Below are 17114 nucleotides of genomic sequence, written 5' to 3'. Positions count from 1 at the left end.
GGTACAAAATACACAGTGTCCAAGTCACATTTCACCCCACAATCACAAGTAAAATTATAAAAATATTTTTTTTTAGGGCCATTCATAAAAATTAAACACATTTTCTGTAATGTGTCCATCATTTAAATCAGCATACAACAAATACATATGCAAAATTTACTCAATAATGTCAAATGTAAAAAAAGAAAATCGCATTGGTCAAAAATGGGCAAAAAAGTCTTTATTTTCCTTATGCAAAATATATCATTCTTTCTTTTCTCCTTTCGAATTGAGTACATATGACTTTGACAGGTTTTGTGAGATTCAACTTCAAATCACTGCATTAAACAATTAAAAGGAAGGAATTATGTTTTAATTACAGATCACCACATGCCACTGAAACGTCATGGTGAGGTCTGTAAGTGAATATTCACACTCAGTTCAAGACTGGCCAAAAGGCCTGAATGCTATGGATTATACGGCCCTGTGCACACTACAGATTTTTCTCACCTAATTTGGAGTATTTTGCATCTATTTAGTTATTCAAGGTCAGACAAAAAGCCTCGATCAGAAGCTCCAAAGCTGACCAGAGGCACATTAGAAATTTAGCTCAAATATTCTAAATGGGTCTGAAAACACTCTGGCCGTTTGAAGTGGAGCATCTGTGCGCCAGAGGACGTCTGTGAGGAAAGCTTCTTCTAAAGCCTGCTTCACTGCTTCATTATACTAATTAGAGATCTCTCTCAAGACACCTTCTAGCTCTCCGGACTAAACAAACCTTTTTGCTTTAAACTCTTAGTTACTGTGAGGGAATGGAGATTACAAGTCTATTCTCTTCATCATAAAGAGCTTCGAGGAGACATTAACTGAACTAACGTGCTTGAATTAGAGGACTAGAGGACTGGGTTTCATTCGATAATGAGCAGTAATATGCTAATCTATAAATATAGCCGCAAGCAGCAATAATCGGGGTCCAAGCATAAATGGCCCATGTGGATGATAGTTTGGATTTGATGAAGCAAGTTGGCAATAGATGCTGGTGTCAAAAGGGACAAGTGAGGAAATCACTTATTTCAGCCTGCAAAAATAATTTTTATAATTTAATATATTTCTGTCTGTGGGATGGACTCCCGATCAGTTTGAAGAATAGATGAATGAATTGATGGATATATTAAATAAAATGGTCTTCATTTTAAGTTGACAGCAATATAATTAATCATGTCTGTTTACTTGACATATATTTTCAACATTATTAGGATATATAAATGTCACGGGTCAGTGACAGAAGAGAGGAAAACGCTAGTTACGCATGTAACTGTGGTTCTGTGAATTCTGGATGACCGCCAGAGGCAGTGTAAACACTATGGATTATCGCAGCGCCAGCTAGATAGGTCGAGAGAATATACCAACAAAGTCACGTGGCGTGACGTATGCTGAGCCCTGGAGGGTAAAGCTACAGTAGCTCAGCACTCTACCTCGGTACGCCTTTCTCGCGCATTCCGAGTGACAGAGAACTCTGGCGGTCATCCAGAATTCACAGAACCACAGTTACATGCGTAACTAGCGTTCTGTTTCATTCTTACTGACCGCCAGAGGCAGTGTAAACACTATGGATGACACATACCAACATAGTCATGAGGAATGCCACCCACCTGATGAAATTAAGGCTGCTCCAGAAGAACCGCAGAACTAACGGCATGATGAGCAGCAACGTTGACCTTATAAAACCGGGGAAACGTGCATGGAGAAGCCCAGGTAGCAGCAGTCTAGATATCCACCAGGGAAACTCCTCTAAAAACAGCCCATGAAGATGAAATGGCCCTAGTGGAATGGCAAGTTAGTCTCCAGGGCAGTGGTCTCCCTGCCGCCTTGTAAGCCAGCGTAATGGTCTCCACTATCCAGTTCGACAACCTCTGTTTCGACACTGGAGCACCTTTCTTCACACCACCATGGCAGACAAATAACTGGTCTGACCGTCTAAATTGAACAGTAGAGTTCACATAACACTTCAAGGCCCGAACAGGACACAAGAGTTGGGCACTTGAATCGGACCCTGAAGAAGTCTGAAAGGAGGCCACTTCAATATGCTGATTTATGAACTGAGGAAGAAGGACCTTCGGAAGAAAAGAAGGATTGGGTCGTAGAACCACCCCGGAGCCATCCGGTAACCAACGCAAGCACAGTTCACTAACAGACAACGCGTGCAACTCACTGACTCGTTTCGCAGTAGCAATAGCTAACAAAAAAGAAGTCTTCAAGGACAACCATTTAATGTCAACATTTTGCAAGGGCTCAAACTGGGGTGAGCACAGGAATGCAAGTACGAGTGACAAATCCCACACAGGAAAATGAGGATTCCGAGCAGGGTTCAGACGGCGTGCGCCCTTCAGAAAACTGCCGACAAGACGGTGAGAGCCAAGAGAAGAGCCACCAACTGGAACATGATATGCAGAAATTGCAGCAACGGACACTTTCAACGTGGAAGCTGCTTTTCCTTCCTCCAGTAAACGTTGAAAAAAACTTAAGACACGCGGAATGTCGCATGTTGCAGGATCGAGCCCCCGTTCCTTACACCATGCAGAAAAAAGCTTCCAACGGGAAGCATAAATCTGTCGTGTGGAAGAAGCCCTAGCATTAGAGATTGTGTGAATAACAGCAGGGTCACAATGCTCCAGGGAAGGATTTAACCCAATGGCCAGACCCAAAGCTGCAGACGAGCCGGGTCCGGGTGCCAGACACTGGCCTCCAACTGGGAGAGGAGGTCCTTCCTGGGGGGAAGCTTCCATGGATTGCCTGTCAGAAGTCTCAGCAACAAAGGAAACCACGGTCTGGCTGGCCATCGTGGTGCCACGAGTAATACTCTGTGCTTGCACAGGGAGATCCTGTGCAACGTCTCCCATAACAGAGGGGTAGGTGGAAACGCATAAAGCAGGCAGTTCGGCCATTCGTGAGACAGCGCATCCTGGCCCAGGGGGCTCGACACTTCTGTCCTTGCGAACCATAAGCGACAGTGGGTGGTCATCTCTGAAGCAAAAAGATCCACCTCTGCTCTTCCAAATCGTAGCCAGATCTCCTGCACTACATCTGGATGAAGCCTCCATTCTCCTGGATGTACTTGATCCCTGGAAAGAGCATCTGCTGTCTGGTTGCACACTCCTGGAATATGAGCTGCCCTCAGTGAAGCGAGTCGTGGCTGACACCATGTCAGGATCTCGTGAGTCAACCATAGAGACCTGCGGGATCTCGTGCCGCCCTGGTGGTTCAGATGGAACACTGTTGAGGTATTGTCTGACCGAACAAGAACATGGCGGCCTGCCAGAACCGGCATGAAGTACTTTAGAGCCAAGAACACTGCCCTGAGTTCTAGCAGGTTGATATGTTCCGCGGCCTGGATCGGAGTCCAGCGCCCGGAAATACCCCTCCGATTCCACGTTGCCCCCCATCCTGTGAGGGAAGCGTCTGTCGTGACCAACTCCCGACGAGAGGGAACAACACCCAGGGGCACTCCTGCCTTCAGAAACTCTAACTGTCTCCACCGCCTCAACGCACATATGCAACGGTGAGAAATTATAACCAGTTGATGACGATGTCTGGTGGGATCTAGCCGCAAACTGTTGTTCCATAACTGGAGTGGTCTGAGATGGAGTAAACCCAGGGGGATCACAACTGTAGCCGCTGTTAACATCCCTATCAGTCGTAGGACCACCTCGTACTGCAAAGACACACCCGGACGAAAGCGAGCCAAAAGTTGTAGAATGTTTGTCACACGTTCCTGAGACAGGGAGGCAGACATTAGGCAGGAATTCAGGGTCATTCCTATGAACGTAGTGGTCTGTGATGGAATCAAACGGCTCTTTTTCTTGTTCACAGAAAACCCCAGCTTCTGCACATGTCTCAAGAGCAGTCCGGAGTCTTGTACGGCCTGCTGCTCTGTGGGGGCACAGAGAAGCCAGTCGTCCAAATAAGGAAGAATACGGATACCTCTCATCCAAAGAGGAGACAGAGCTGCGCTCACACACCTTGTGAAGACGCGAGGAGCAAGGGAAAGGCCGAAGGGTAGCACTTTGAACCGGTATGCTTGATTCAGGAAACTGAAACGTAGAAACTTTCTGTGATGTACAGCAATTGGGACGTGAAAGTATGCATCTTTCAGATCGACACTTACAAACCAATCGTCTGCTGTCACAGACCGGAGAACATCGGCTGTGCGCAGCATTCGAAAGGGAAGGACCTTCAGGAACAAATTCAGAAGCCTTAAATCGAGAATTGGGCGGAAACCACCGTCCTTCTTTGGAACAAGAAAATAAGTTGAATAGAACCCGTCTCTCTGAACGAGGGGATGAACTTTTTCTATGGCTCCCTTCTCTAACAGTGAACAGATTTCCAGAGAGAGAGAGCCACTGCGCGAACCGCGTCTCTGACAATCGTAGGAACAATTCTTGAAAATCTGGGAGGCCGGCGCCGAAACTGTAGAGTATATCCCCTGCTCAGAGTCGCCAACACCCAGGGGTCTGCTGTGTTGGATCTCCAGTACTCCAGTTGCTCTACAGAAAAACGATCGACCGCCGGCCTGACTGTCTCAGGCTTTACGTGTGCGATTTTTAGTGGTCGCGGGGGGGGCGCTGACGGGGCCCTCCCGGAAACTGTCGATGAGGTGGGCGAAAAACTCTCGCATCTTTAGGAACACGAGGTCTTTGAGGGGGCTGTGACTGAGGTGTAGCGTGCCGGCGGAAACGCTGCTCCGATGCGGCATAGTGATGTCGGGTCTGAACCGCTGGCATCCTAAAGGTAGGGTTGCGCTGCACCTGTGTCAGCTGACGAGTGGCTTCAGACAGCTTTACCCGCTTTTCCAACAGTTCCGGAACATTTGGACCAAAGATATGCCCGGGAACAAAAGGAAGATCTCTCAAGGTTTTCTTACAGTCCTCCGGCAGTCGTGCTTGGGCAAGCCACACTTGGCGGCGGGCTGCCAGAAGCGTGGCTGTAAGACTACCCAGCTCGCGGGTCACATGGCCTGTCGCCAACAGAGCAGTTTGCAGAAATTGTGAAATAGAGGGATCTGCATTTGCAGGTTCCAGCGTACTGGTGGCAGCAAGAAGTAACTGGCAGATCGTGTTTTCTGCTCAAGTAATGTAGGCAACAGACTCGTATGCCTTTTTTAGCAAGGAATCCGTACGACCGCATTGCGCACTGGGGCATCGCACATTCCCTCGTAGAGCCTCATCAGGAGAGACCACCAAAGCTGCCACAGGCTGCTCTATTTCCGGAGCACGACCCACCCCGATAGAATCTGCTTCAGCCATAGATGCTAGCGTTCGAGCAATCTTTGAGCGCCGCTTAGGTGGACCAGAACCAGTGAGAGCATTTGAGAATTCAGCCACAAAATCCTTACATGGTGGCATGGCAAAAGAAGTTGCAGCTGTGGTCTGTCTGAAAAACACATTAGTTTGTGCAGATTGGACAGGTGACTCATCAAGTCCTAGACGAGCAGCTGCCATTCGAAGCACAGCCAAAGTGTCATCGGAGGAGGACTGGGCTTGTCCAGACGACTGAACTGACCCCCCACTAGAGCCCTCTGCTGCTGGGTAACCAGTGAAAACAGCCTGAGGTGATGGTTGTGTAGCAACATCCATAGGATCCCCATGATCGTGAAAAAAGGAATCTGAAGCACTTGTAGAAAGCACATCAAACTCTGAACGATGAGAAAAACAAGGGGAATCAAGAGACTCTTCCCCAGCTCCCTGGTTTTGAACATTCTCATCCTCCTGTGTCATCCTCACAGGTGTAGCAGATGTGACCGGCTGAAGTGAGTGAAGCAGGCGTTTCAGCTCTGCCATCTCTGAAGAAAGCACCGACACCGTCATAGAAAGTGAACCTTTCTCAACATGTGAATGTTCATCATCTCGCGATTTGGCCTTCTTAGCTGGGAGGGGAGCACCAGCTGCCGCCGACGCCCTGCGCTTCCGAGTGCGCGAAGGGGCTACATCTAACTGCCCTAGTTTCACTGTAGAATTAGGGTCTAACTCGGCAAGACGGAGCCGTCGTTCCGACATAGGCAAAAGGCTGCAGTGCATGCACGGGTCCGTGAGAGCCTCTTGCAGATGTTGAACACCCAAACACGACGGGCAGATGTCATGACCGTCGTCAGGGAGAAGATTATTAGGGCACAGCTTACAAGTCAGTGGAAAACCAGTGGCTATCGAGCTGTGAGCCATAGTTACTCGCTAATAACACCCTCGGATAGTACCGTAAGGTGAAGTTAAGCGGGATGAAAAAATAATAAAAATAAAATAAAACGATTACCTCGGGTGAACCGACAGGTAATACCAACAAAAATTTTATGAAAAAAGATAAGAAGTGTCTAAAATGGCCGGCGGATTGAACCGAGGGACAAAAAGTGTTACATGGATACGAGGAAAAAACACTCTAAGTAACGTTAGATAACTTATGTCAACGGGAGACCGTTAACTCATAGCGCGGCAAACACAAGCCACCGGATTGCACCGAGAGGCACAGAGTGTTACCGACGAAGCAATATGAAAAAACAAAACTCACCAAGTGCCGTTAATTTAAATCCAAATCCTTGAAAAAATCCAAATCCTTGAAAGAGCGTAGACACGCGCTGTCACAGCTTGTGAGGACGAATCTCGCTGCTCTTGTAAGCTGCACTTGACAGCGCGTCACTTAACCAATACAACCTATCTCAACTAGGCGAGAAAGCGAAAGAGGTAGAGTGCTGAGCTACTGTAGCTTTACCCTCCAGGGCTCAGCATACGTCACGCCACGTGACTTTGTTGGTATATTCTCTCGACCTATCTAGCTGGCGCTGCGATAATCCATAGTGTTTACACTGCCTCTGGCGGTCAGTAAGAATGAAACAGATAATGATGCTTAAAAATGCAGCAGTTCTTCTTTTACTCAACATAAAAAAAATCTCTGGCACAAGAAGGCCCAGGAAAAACCACAGGAGCACTACACACCAACCATTCAATAGGCATCACCAAAGAACTGAACTAAACTGCGTATACAAAATGAGGCCCTAAACTAGACACAGGTGAAACTAATCAATTAACTTAAACAGAAACCATGCTGACAAACAAGGGCATACTCAGAAACTATGACAACCAAGTAAACATGAACTTCGCACAGGGGAAAGTAGGAACAAAAACAAAGATTAATCTTGACAAAAAAGTTATTTTAACATTGAATGATCTATAAGCATTACATGCTACGTTTTTTTTTTTGCAAGCTGTTTATATTAGCCTTTATTAAATTTTATGAAATTAAAATGAATTTATAAGCATTTTTTTAACTACAAGTCAATCCATTGAACCGTTTACACAGACTTTAAACTATGAGATCTAAAAAGATTTGTTATCCTGTGGCTCCCTTTGGTCGACAATATTAGTATTATGGCCTTCATCTCTGATTGATATAAATGGCTAATATTTAAAAAAAAAAAAAAAAAAATCTGTTAGCACTCCAAGCATCAGAAGTTCATGAAACTGCATGTTGTCCATGAGTATGAAGTTCTGTATGATTTGGATTCATACATTCAAACTGATGGAAAAAAAAATAGATGTCTTATTCTGTGGTTCCCTCTAGTGGACAATATTATGGTCCGTCGGCCATTTTGAGTTGGCAAAAAATTATTTTTCTAACTCCTCCTAAACCACTTGACTGATTCACACGACATTTTGCATGTATCATCTATAAACACTTATGACAAAAAGTTATTAAAATAATTCTAATTATTCAAACCGTTTAGAAGATATAAGCCCATTCATTTGGTAGCCATGGCTCCATACAGTCATTTCTCAATACCAAGTACGCAAACTTCGGACTTGAGTCCATGGTAGTTTGGACTTGACAAGTTCGACTCAGGAGAACGAACTCCCGAGGACGGGAGGACGCAAGTCCGATAATTCTGCAAATGGAACTCCGCTCTGGCTACTCAGGTTATCTCTTTATATATATTTAGGCTACAATAAAACAAAATATGTTATAAAACACCACTCTGCCTCTTTTCATTTTCATTTAAAAAAATCTTAAACATATTAATGGCCACACAAACGTGGTTCAGGCAACGCAATTGATTATCTTCACTGCATATATTTATAACACGAAATATAAAACACAACCCTGACTCTATTTGTTTTCATTTTAAAAATATGATACATCAATTAAGAAACGCAATCGCACACCTGCAGGTGATAAGTGCGTAGAAAAAGAAGACCAAATAGGTAGGTCGACAAATCTATCTATTATCTACCTATTTATGTATCAAAAATATGATACATAAAAAACATTATAATATTGATCATTAAAACTGAGATTTAGCAAAAAGAGACAGGGTTGTGTCATTTTATTATATTATAGGCTATATGTACATACAGTGAAGACAATGTAGGCAACATGTATAATAAAATAAATATTTTATATGTTTTAAATATATAAAATAAAATGACACAACCCTTTTTGTTAAATGTCAATAATAGCCATTATAAAAGTATAAGTAGCCTAAAAGGTATACGAAGTTATACAATAAGAAATAAAGCAAACGATTCAGTCAAACATAAGTCAGCTCTCTAGGCTACAACGTTAAAGTTAAATAGACTAAATATATAAAGTTATGAAACTTCACTTTGCCCTCAGCCAAAACGTTTCGCCAGGGAACAAATGATAGATTAATGAGACAAAAAAAATCGCCCGTTAGATATACACAAGCCGATTTATATCTCATGTTTAACCACTAGACTAGAGACATCCGAGCCAGCGGCAAGCCTCAGAAGGACTAGCCGAGGAAAGGCTGTTCTTGGCGGGGTACATGAGCGCTGAGCGCCTGGATCTCACAACTCCGAAAACATCAGATCAAATTTTCAAATAGGTGCTATCTTTATAAATAAACCAAAGATTTGAGCTTTAAACAACTACATTCTCGCCTGAAAAACTCGTGACACAACAGTAGCATTTTTAAATTACGCGTGTTTTCTAATCTTGCTGGTTGGTACGAGATGCATTCTGTGATACCTGGCTGTCTCAAGTCCGCACAAGTCACCTCGATGCATCCTCGGTAAAAGGGGCGGATCAAGAACACATATGGGGATTTGAACTGGACTTGGCTAGATGTGAACTTTGAATTGGAACAGTGCTTGGACAGCGACTGATGACGTTTCACAAGTCCACAAGAACACAAGTACAGACAAGAATTGAGAATATTGAGAAACGGCCCGTATCTTATAAACCATTTGATGAATCCAAATTCTTTTGACAACTTTTTGAAAACTGACAATTTGACAACTGAATTAAAGCTGTTCTGTCAAACTTTCCAGTACAAATATCTAAACATTCTTAAATCAAGATACATTTACTTGAGAGCAAAATGATTTAAGATATTATGTCTTGTTTTCTGGAAAAAAAAGTATCAAAATAAGAAATATAAATTTGTTTTCCCTTCGAATTTAAGTTTAGGTTTATTTTTCTGGTCCCATTGACAGATATTTTTTTAATCTTGACTTTTCCTAAGTCATTTTGCTTTTCAAGTAAGTGTATCCTGATTTAAAAATGTTTATGTAATGGAAAACAAGACAAATATACTGAAGAAGAAAATCATTTTTTGCACCTTGAGTCCAATGCAAGTTGCTTTGGATAAAAACGTCTTCCAAATGTACAAATATAAATGTGTACAATATGAGTAGTGGATACAGAAAGTTATTGTTTGGGTGAGATTAAAATGAAAAAAGTAATTACTAAAATACTCACTAAATTAATAAATAAAATAATTACTAATGATTACTATTAACATTTTGAATTATTTTTTATAATAATTACAAAAAAGAAAAATACGAAATTAAAAGCGTAAAAAGGCTTTATTAATTGTTTTGAGAGCATGGACCTTGGTTTGGAGAAATGTTTAAAATTGCTAGAAATGTGTCTCAAGATATATGTGTTTTCTGTATTTCTTTCCGCTGTGCTGCATCGAGCTGTTTTCGCGTTGTGATGATGAAATCATTGCATGTCTGTTTAGACACATGGTGTGGAAAAGCAGCTCGAGACATCAATGAAGGTGAAGACTTCAGGTTTAGCAGTGGCTCCATCCCAAAAACATCTGCGTTATTGCTTTCAAAACATTTTGCGTGATGTTTTCCATTCAATTTATGTATTTGCTTTGGATTAGCAGGCTGCCATGTTTTCCAAATATAAAATCACATGTGCTAATCATGAAGTCGTTCAGGATGAAGACAAATATGCTATAATTATATTTTAAATCAACTAGAAACATGGAGTAGAGTCAGCATGAAATCAAAATTGCCCCCATTTATTTTCTTAAAGTGACAATTCAGCCAAAAATGAAAAATTCTGTCATTATTTACTCACCCTCATGTTGTTCCAAACCCATATGCTGTTATTTTTTCCATGGAACACAAAAGGGGATATTTTTTTGATGAAGCTTCACGCAGCTCTTTCCATATAGAGATCATAGTGACCATCTGCGACACTCAAAAAAAAACACCATAAAAAATCTTTAAAGTAGTTTCTATGACTTGCGTGTTACATTCCAAGTCTTCTGAAATCATGAAAATATACCAGAAATAGATCAAAATGAAATTCATAATTCACTTCTCGTGTCTGAATGGATGTCCTTCATATTTCTCCATTTGTGTTCCATGGAAAAAAACAAATGGAACAACCCTTGTAAAAAAAGAAGTGCACTTCATTATACAGTACTTAAAAAAAAAGAATTTTCAAAATAATATTTTAAAAGAATATACTTCAGTATTTTTCATAAGTGAATATAGAGGCGAGTAAACAGAATTTTCATTCAATGTTCATGATTCATTTTCAATTTTCTGATAAAACCATGTCCCGTCCTACAGTGTTTCTTAATAATCATGTGATTACAGAAATAAAATGAGTAGTGACTGGCATTTTACGCTGAGTTTTCCAAGTACACTGCATCACAAAACGTGTGAAAGACGGTAAAGAGCTAAGAAAGAGAAAGGTGGATGTTATGACCTAATGTTTTTACCATGAGATGGAGTGGAGTCTTAGTGGGTCCCTTGGCAGACATCTTTTCCCACAGTCCTCTCCTCACATAGCGGACTGTGGTGCCAGCAAGCTCAAACTCCCCTGGCAGCTCGATTTTCCAGTCATTGTTTATGGATCGCTTGCCGGAGTCCTTCAGAGCTGCACCAGACAAACAGGAACAAATATATCTAATTCACATTACACAAGCATCATTCCATCAAATCGCTCTCTTTTATCAAATATAACAAAATAATTGTGTATATATTGACATGAGGTAGACCTGAGTGAGTAGCTAATTTCAAAAAGAATATATTCCTAAAATGCATGTGAATCTTTTTGTGTATAGTACCATATTCATTTTAGTATTTACAGTACAAACTGATACTTATATTGCATACAAGTCATTAAAAAAAACATTATTGATGTACAGTCACATGCATTACATTTTAATTTGACTTAATACATTTCAATGTGGGATGCACAATATTTAGCTGATCTTTAGTTAATATTGGATTTTTGTTTAAAGCAAATTTTCAGTTTTAAAAGAGGACCTATTACACTTTTCTTTATGCAATGTTGCTGTTTTGAGTATGAAAAAGGTCTGCAAAGTTACAAAGCACACAGTCACACCCAAAGGGAGTTATTCTCTATATCAGTAGACACTGTTTCTGAACCTGAACTCCCTGAAACACCTTGAATATAGTCTTGAGTTTTCTTTCAGGAACAAACGTCACAATATTCCTTATTTAAATAACTCCTGCCCACGATATATGCAAAAAAAGGGGACGAGGCCTGGTTGAGTTGCTTTAGTAGTGTGTTGAAACTTGTGGTTATGGTAAGGAACGTGACATTCAAAGCAGTTGACCAATCACAACACTCTGGTCCAGCCAACCAATCAGAGCACATCACGCTTTTCAGAAGGAGGGCTTAGGAACTAAACAGGGGTGAATTTCCCGTACAACGACATAACTACAGCTCAACCGTCATAGTACGATGCATCGTTGTAAAAAAATGACTAGCTAGTCACGACCGGTCGCATCTCTGTCGTTTAAACCACGTTAGTTTAAAGGTGCCCTAGAATGTTTTTTTTTATTATTTTATAATGTTTCCTGGGTTACCCTTATAATGTTAGTATGTTTTTTAGATAAAAAATTATCATAATTTAGAAATAAATGGCATTTTTCCTAGCCTGCTTTTAGCCTCTGATTTGAACACTCTGTTTGAAGGGGCGTGTCTGCTGTGGGATTCAGTGTAACCACGGCCACTGCTGTGATTGGCTGACATGCTTGCATGAAATAGCAACGCATTACATGTGAAACTCTCTCCCGAATACTTTTACTACTGCTATTATACGTTTTTACTATAACAGCTATCGAGATTAACGAATCGTGAGATGTTTTTAAAGTATTTAGATCTATTCCCATCACATAAAATGTTGCCGTGATGAGCATTGAGCAGATGAGTGTGTTGATCGCGAGAATGAAGATCTAATCATTGCAAAGCAGTTTCTGCACTCTCTCTGCTTTCACCAATGCAAACACGATGATGTAAATACAGTAAGAGCTTCGTTGTGCAGTAACGTGCGTCATTGATTTCATAACGAGTTTGGCAAGTGTCCAGATAAACTCGCGCTGTGTGGAAAGATTGTTCTTTGATCGCTTTCTGTATATAATTTGTTCACAAATTAAATACGATTATTTTCATCCTACTAAAAGAAACGATGTGAAGCTGATATTTTAGTCACTGGCTTGACTTACTGATGCATAAACAGTATTGAACGATTTTGAGAGAAAGATTACCTGTCTGAACTTGAACAATTACACATCAGAAAGTGTTGCTTGGTAGCTCGATCCGAGGCCAGCTCTGTATTGGCCCAAGTTGAGGAAACAGTCGGTGAAATGTTTGAAAATTTCCAGAGAAAATAAAATTAACCCATTGTTTCTTCAGAGGCTCAGATGAAGGAACTAAAAAATACTTTTGTGTTCATGTGTACATCCACGCTGAGCAACTGCCATGCTTCGGCTGCGCAGTTCCGCCTGGCATTGAGGGCTGGCATTATGCAAATATTTGGAGGCGTACATATTAATGATCCCGACTATTGCGTCACAGTCGGTATTGTGTGGAGAACCGACCGTTTTTCAGGGGTGTTTTTCATAAACGTGAATTAAATGAGAACGCGAAAACAGTCCAGTTTGAGATTCACTCTATGTCATGTCCATGCACTGAACTCTTGCTATTTGACTATACCAAGGTAAATTCAATTTTGAATTATAGGTCACCTTTAACAATATAGTACTTTAGTTATGCCACGTGCAGGTGTTTGAGAAATAACTTCTAAGAAAAAGAAAAATTTCGAGATCGGTTAATGTATTTATGCAATTAATGTATTTAATATTAGTATGGTTAATTTACATAAACAACAAAAAGCCGTTCCTTTTTAATCACGTTAACATGCAGTAATTGTTGTACACTTTACTCCCTTATGTATGCGGTTCATTCAGTCATTAACTTTCTCCATGTAACGTAACATTTTTCTGACATGCAGCTGTTATGAACTGAGGACTACTTCACTGTCTTGGTTCCCTGTCATTTTGCCTTATTTGATGTTTGACTCATTGTGGGTTCCCTCTACGTCATACTCCAGGGTTCCCTTAATCATTTATGCACGTGCACTCTTCAAAAATGCCGCTGATCATTGACACGCTAAAATATATAGGTTAAAATGTAAGTATATTAAAATGGGGTGGAAGATATAAAATGTACTGAATGTTAGCTTGCTTATTATGCCCAAGGCCCTTAACCAGTCCCAAGAGCATCATCTGAGTCCATGCGTCATCTTAACAAGAAAATATGCTTCTAACCACACCTCAAGTGTTGTAGTTCAACCACGCAAGTTTGCGACGCTGTTTGTGAATGTTCGTTGGAGCTATGGTTTCGGGAAACGCCAAATGTTTCAACTATGTTGGTAACGACAGAACTTGCGACCATAACTGGTTAACAATGCTTTTGGGAAACGCACCCCAGAGCGTTTAATGTGTTTTTTGAACGTTCAAGCATGAAAACCTATTCTAGTAGACGCCAAAAAACAAAATCAAGACTTTGTAAAAGGGCACAATATGGCCTCTTTAAAATAGGTCCCCTCCGATGCCTGTTGAAGACCCCTAATGTATAGCTACAGCACCAATTTAAAGGTATACTTCATGACAGTAATGGTGGGGATTTTAATATATTCTATAGCATTTTTATCCAAAACATCTCTGCCTTTACACAGTCCAGAATCCAGAAAAAATGTTCCCTTTTAAAATGCACCTCAAACACATTCATGCATTTGAGTCGAATGAGCTATTGCATATAATTCTTCCATCATTACCTCACATTCATCCTATTTTTATACACATACACGACTACATTATTGTTTCTAAGCAGTAGAAACTGAAGACATGTGATTGCCCACAGTCTGCTGCAATGAAAGCATAGCCTGGTTTGTTTTGGAGAGCATCTACTCTGAGCTCAATGGGAGGGGTTCACTTTCATGTCACTTCAAGATTTTGGCTGAAATAAAAAAAAACGATTCTGTTCTCTGACAAAAGATGGCAACCAGACCCAAATTAGACACATGTTTACATCTCCCTGCGTATGAATTACAGATTGAATCCTGCCAGTTCAACGTTAGCTGAAAGGCTTTATAGAACAAAATGCATGCAATGCTGAAACATTTAACCGAAATGAGGCATCTTATAGTAAGTCTAAACTTTATAATGTTCTGAAACTTAGTCTATAAGATCTGAGACTGTGGGCATTTTTAATAACTTCAACCCAGGCAGTCATGTGATCCTGACCTTTGGGAAAATTGATGTTTATTTGAGAATATGAAGAGTGAAGCGTTATTATAATCTGTCAGCATTATGTCTGTGAAATTGGATGACAAGACACATTAATTCTGAAAGCTGAAGGCGTCTTTTCAAAAACCTCTGACTTATTAAAATAAATTAAATTACAATGAATATGCTCATCAATTGTGGGCCAGCTGGACAAGTAAAGTCTTAATTAAGTTTCATAAGATTTATAACATTCTCTCAAGTGTGTTTCACTAAATACAAGGGTGAATCTCACGAAAGTCAAGAATATGTCTGGCATATTTCACCCTAAAATAAAAAGAAAGAAAGAATTAAAGCCTGTTAATAGACAATTATGATTAAGTCATATTACTGTAATGTGGGATAAAATAAAAATATATATAATCAACATTGTATTGCAGAAATAATGAGAAGTCTAAGGTGAAATATATACATCAATATACAAATACATTGCCATATATATATATATATATATATATATATATATATATATATATATATATAATTAAAATATTATTAGATAAAATGTATTAAATGTAATTAGAATTTGATGCATAAGTGTGCTTAATTGTCATGAAACTATGATCAAAAATGACAAAGACATTGTTTTCTATGACATTCACTCACAAAAGTGAATATATCCGGGGCTAAAAAAAAGTGTTTACTTAGTATTGCAGGTTTAGAGCAGCATAAAGCAAATTTGTGTAAAACGTCCTTATTGTGAGTTTTATCCTAATGTGACAAGCAGCTTGTCAGCATTGAAGCGTCATTTGTCATAACGTAGAACAAGAGACACCACCTGGCATAGTTTCTATCTACAGCCATTATCGAGTTGGTCCCATCTCAGTGTGATCCATTGTGTGGCCATTTGGAAGACCGTTGTTATGGTAACAGGTTGAGTAATTACCCAGAAAGCTATGGGACGGCTTGTCTTCCACAACTTTGATTCGTCGAGCTCCCACCGGAATGACAGCTGCCTCAATGTAACCTTTGGGAGAGAGAGAAATAAGGGGAGAAACCAGAGAAAGCAGAGCGGAAAATGAAAAAAGACTTCAATTGAAAAAGATTTCAAACTGGTGCACAGGTGGGCAGGCACAGGTGCATGTTTCTATAAACATGTATAGAAATATGACGCGCGTGTGCATATAGTACATGTGTATGTCACTACAAATAGAGTACTTTCATGGCCAATCAAAGCAGACCGTTCACAATGATTACGATAAGTCTCAATCAATACATCACTACACTGAGCAAAAGGAAAGGACCCTGAAAGAAAGGAGATAACAGCACACAAATGGCTGATGCGTATACGAGTGCGTATACGAGTAATTGCCATCAGTTCAGCTTATTTAAAGAAGAGACCTTTGATGCTGAGGTCTCACAGACACAGGCAGCTTCGTGAAACATGTTTTGCAGGGTGAGATTAGTGTGACCCTGACTGGGATGATTTGACCTGCAGTTTGGATGACAGTCTGAAATGATTATTGACAAGTGTTGGTTTCATTTACAGGCCCACACTTTGCACCAAACCTGTTTTAGGCCACATTCAAACAGCAACAGAATACGGTTGTCAGTCCTGTATTTGAGTCCTTAATAGGGTTACGTTCACACACAGTTCAGTTAGTAGGAGTGACAACCGCATTCTATAACCAAACAAAGTTTTCAGGATTCACAACCGCATTCTCGGAAAAACCTGTGCTGTGTGAACCGAACCGGACTGGACATATACAGTAGTTGTCTGTCACATCATACAGTGCGAGAGAGCCGCTCTGCGCTGCTCAAACACGTGTCTACCATGTGTCTGTAGCTTATAGCGACGGAGATATGAGCTGTGTGTCATCTGAAGGTTTTAGATCCAGTTACTGTCCACCACCGGGGAGGCTCCTGTCAGTTCTGTGTGCTACATATGACTCAATTGCTAAAAGCTGCTGACGGTTAATGAAGATTTGATGAATGAACTCGTGGCTCGATTGGACTCTTGTCATGTCAAAGGTGATAATACTTTTCAGTTTTAAGGACGTCGCCATCTTTGATATTACTTTGGTCACTGTCGCTATGGTAACTGGTAAGAGAATACGGGCTTGACTCCAGTTGCACGGTCATACAGAAAGCTGCTGCTGTAAGTTGCTGTGTGAATGGGACATTTTGAGACTCACATCTGTAAGTAAATACGTTTGTCAATCCCAAAAACTGACAGTGTGAACGTAGCCTTAAACTCACCGTATTCCTCCTGGCATGATCACAAACATG

General features: G+C 40.7%; 1 protein-coding gene across 2 annotated transcripts in view; it reads right to left on the bottom strand.

Annotated features, from left to right (window-relative positions):
- The window catches only part of adamts17 (ADAM metallopeptidase with thrombospondin type 1 motif, 17), a 155096-nt gene that overhangs the window by 39176 nt on the left and 98806 nt on the right, over window positions 1-17114 (bottom strand). For both annotated transcript variants that reach the window (XM_056239563.1, XM_056239564.1), the window contains 2 exons: window positions 15772-15852; window positions 11009-11166 (listed from right to left, as the gene is read on the bottom strand). In XM_056239563.1, coding sequence (XP_056095538.1) covers window positions 11009-11166; window positions 15772-15852 — 239 coding nt within the window. The remainder of the gene's footprint in view (window positions 1-11008; window positions 11167-15771; window positions 15853-17114) is intronic.

The sequence above is a fragment of the Rhinichthys klamathensis genome, unplaced genomic scaffold, assembly GCF_029890125.1.
Source record: "Rhinichthys klamathensis goyatoka isolate OS25496 unplaced genomic scaffold, OSU_Roscu_1.1 h1tg000567l_1, whole genome shotgun sequence".
NCBI classification, from domain to species: Eukaryota; Metazoa; Chordata; class Actinopteri; order Cypriniformes; family Leuciscidae; genus Rhinichthys; species Rhinichthys klamathensis.
The sequence above is the reverse complement of the archived record's forward strand: the minus strand, read 5'-3'. Positions and strand labels throughout refer to the sequence as shown.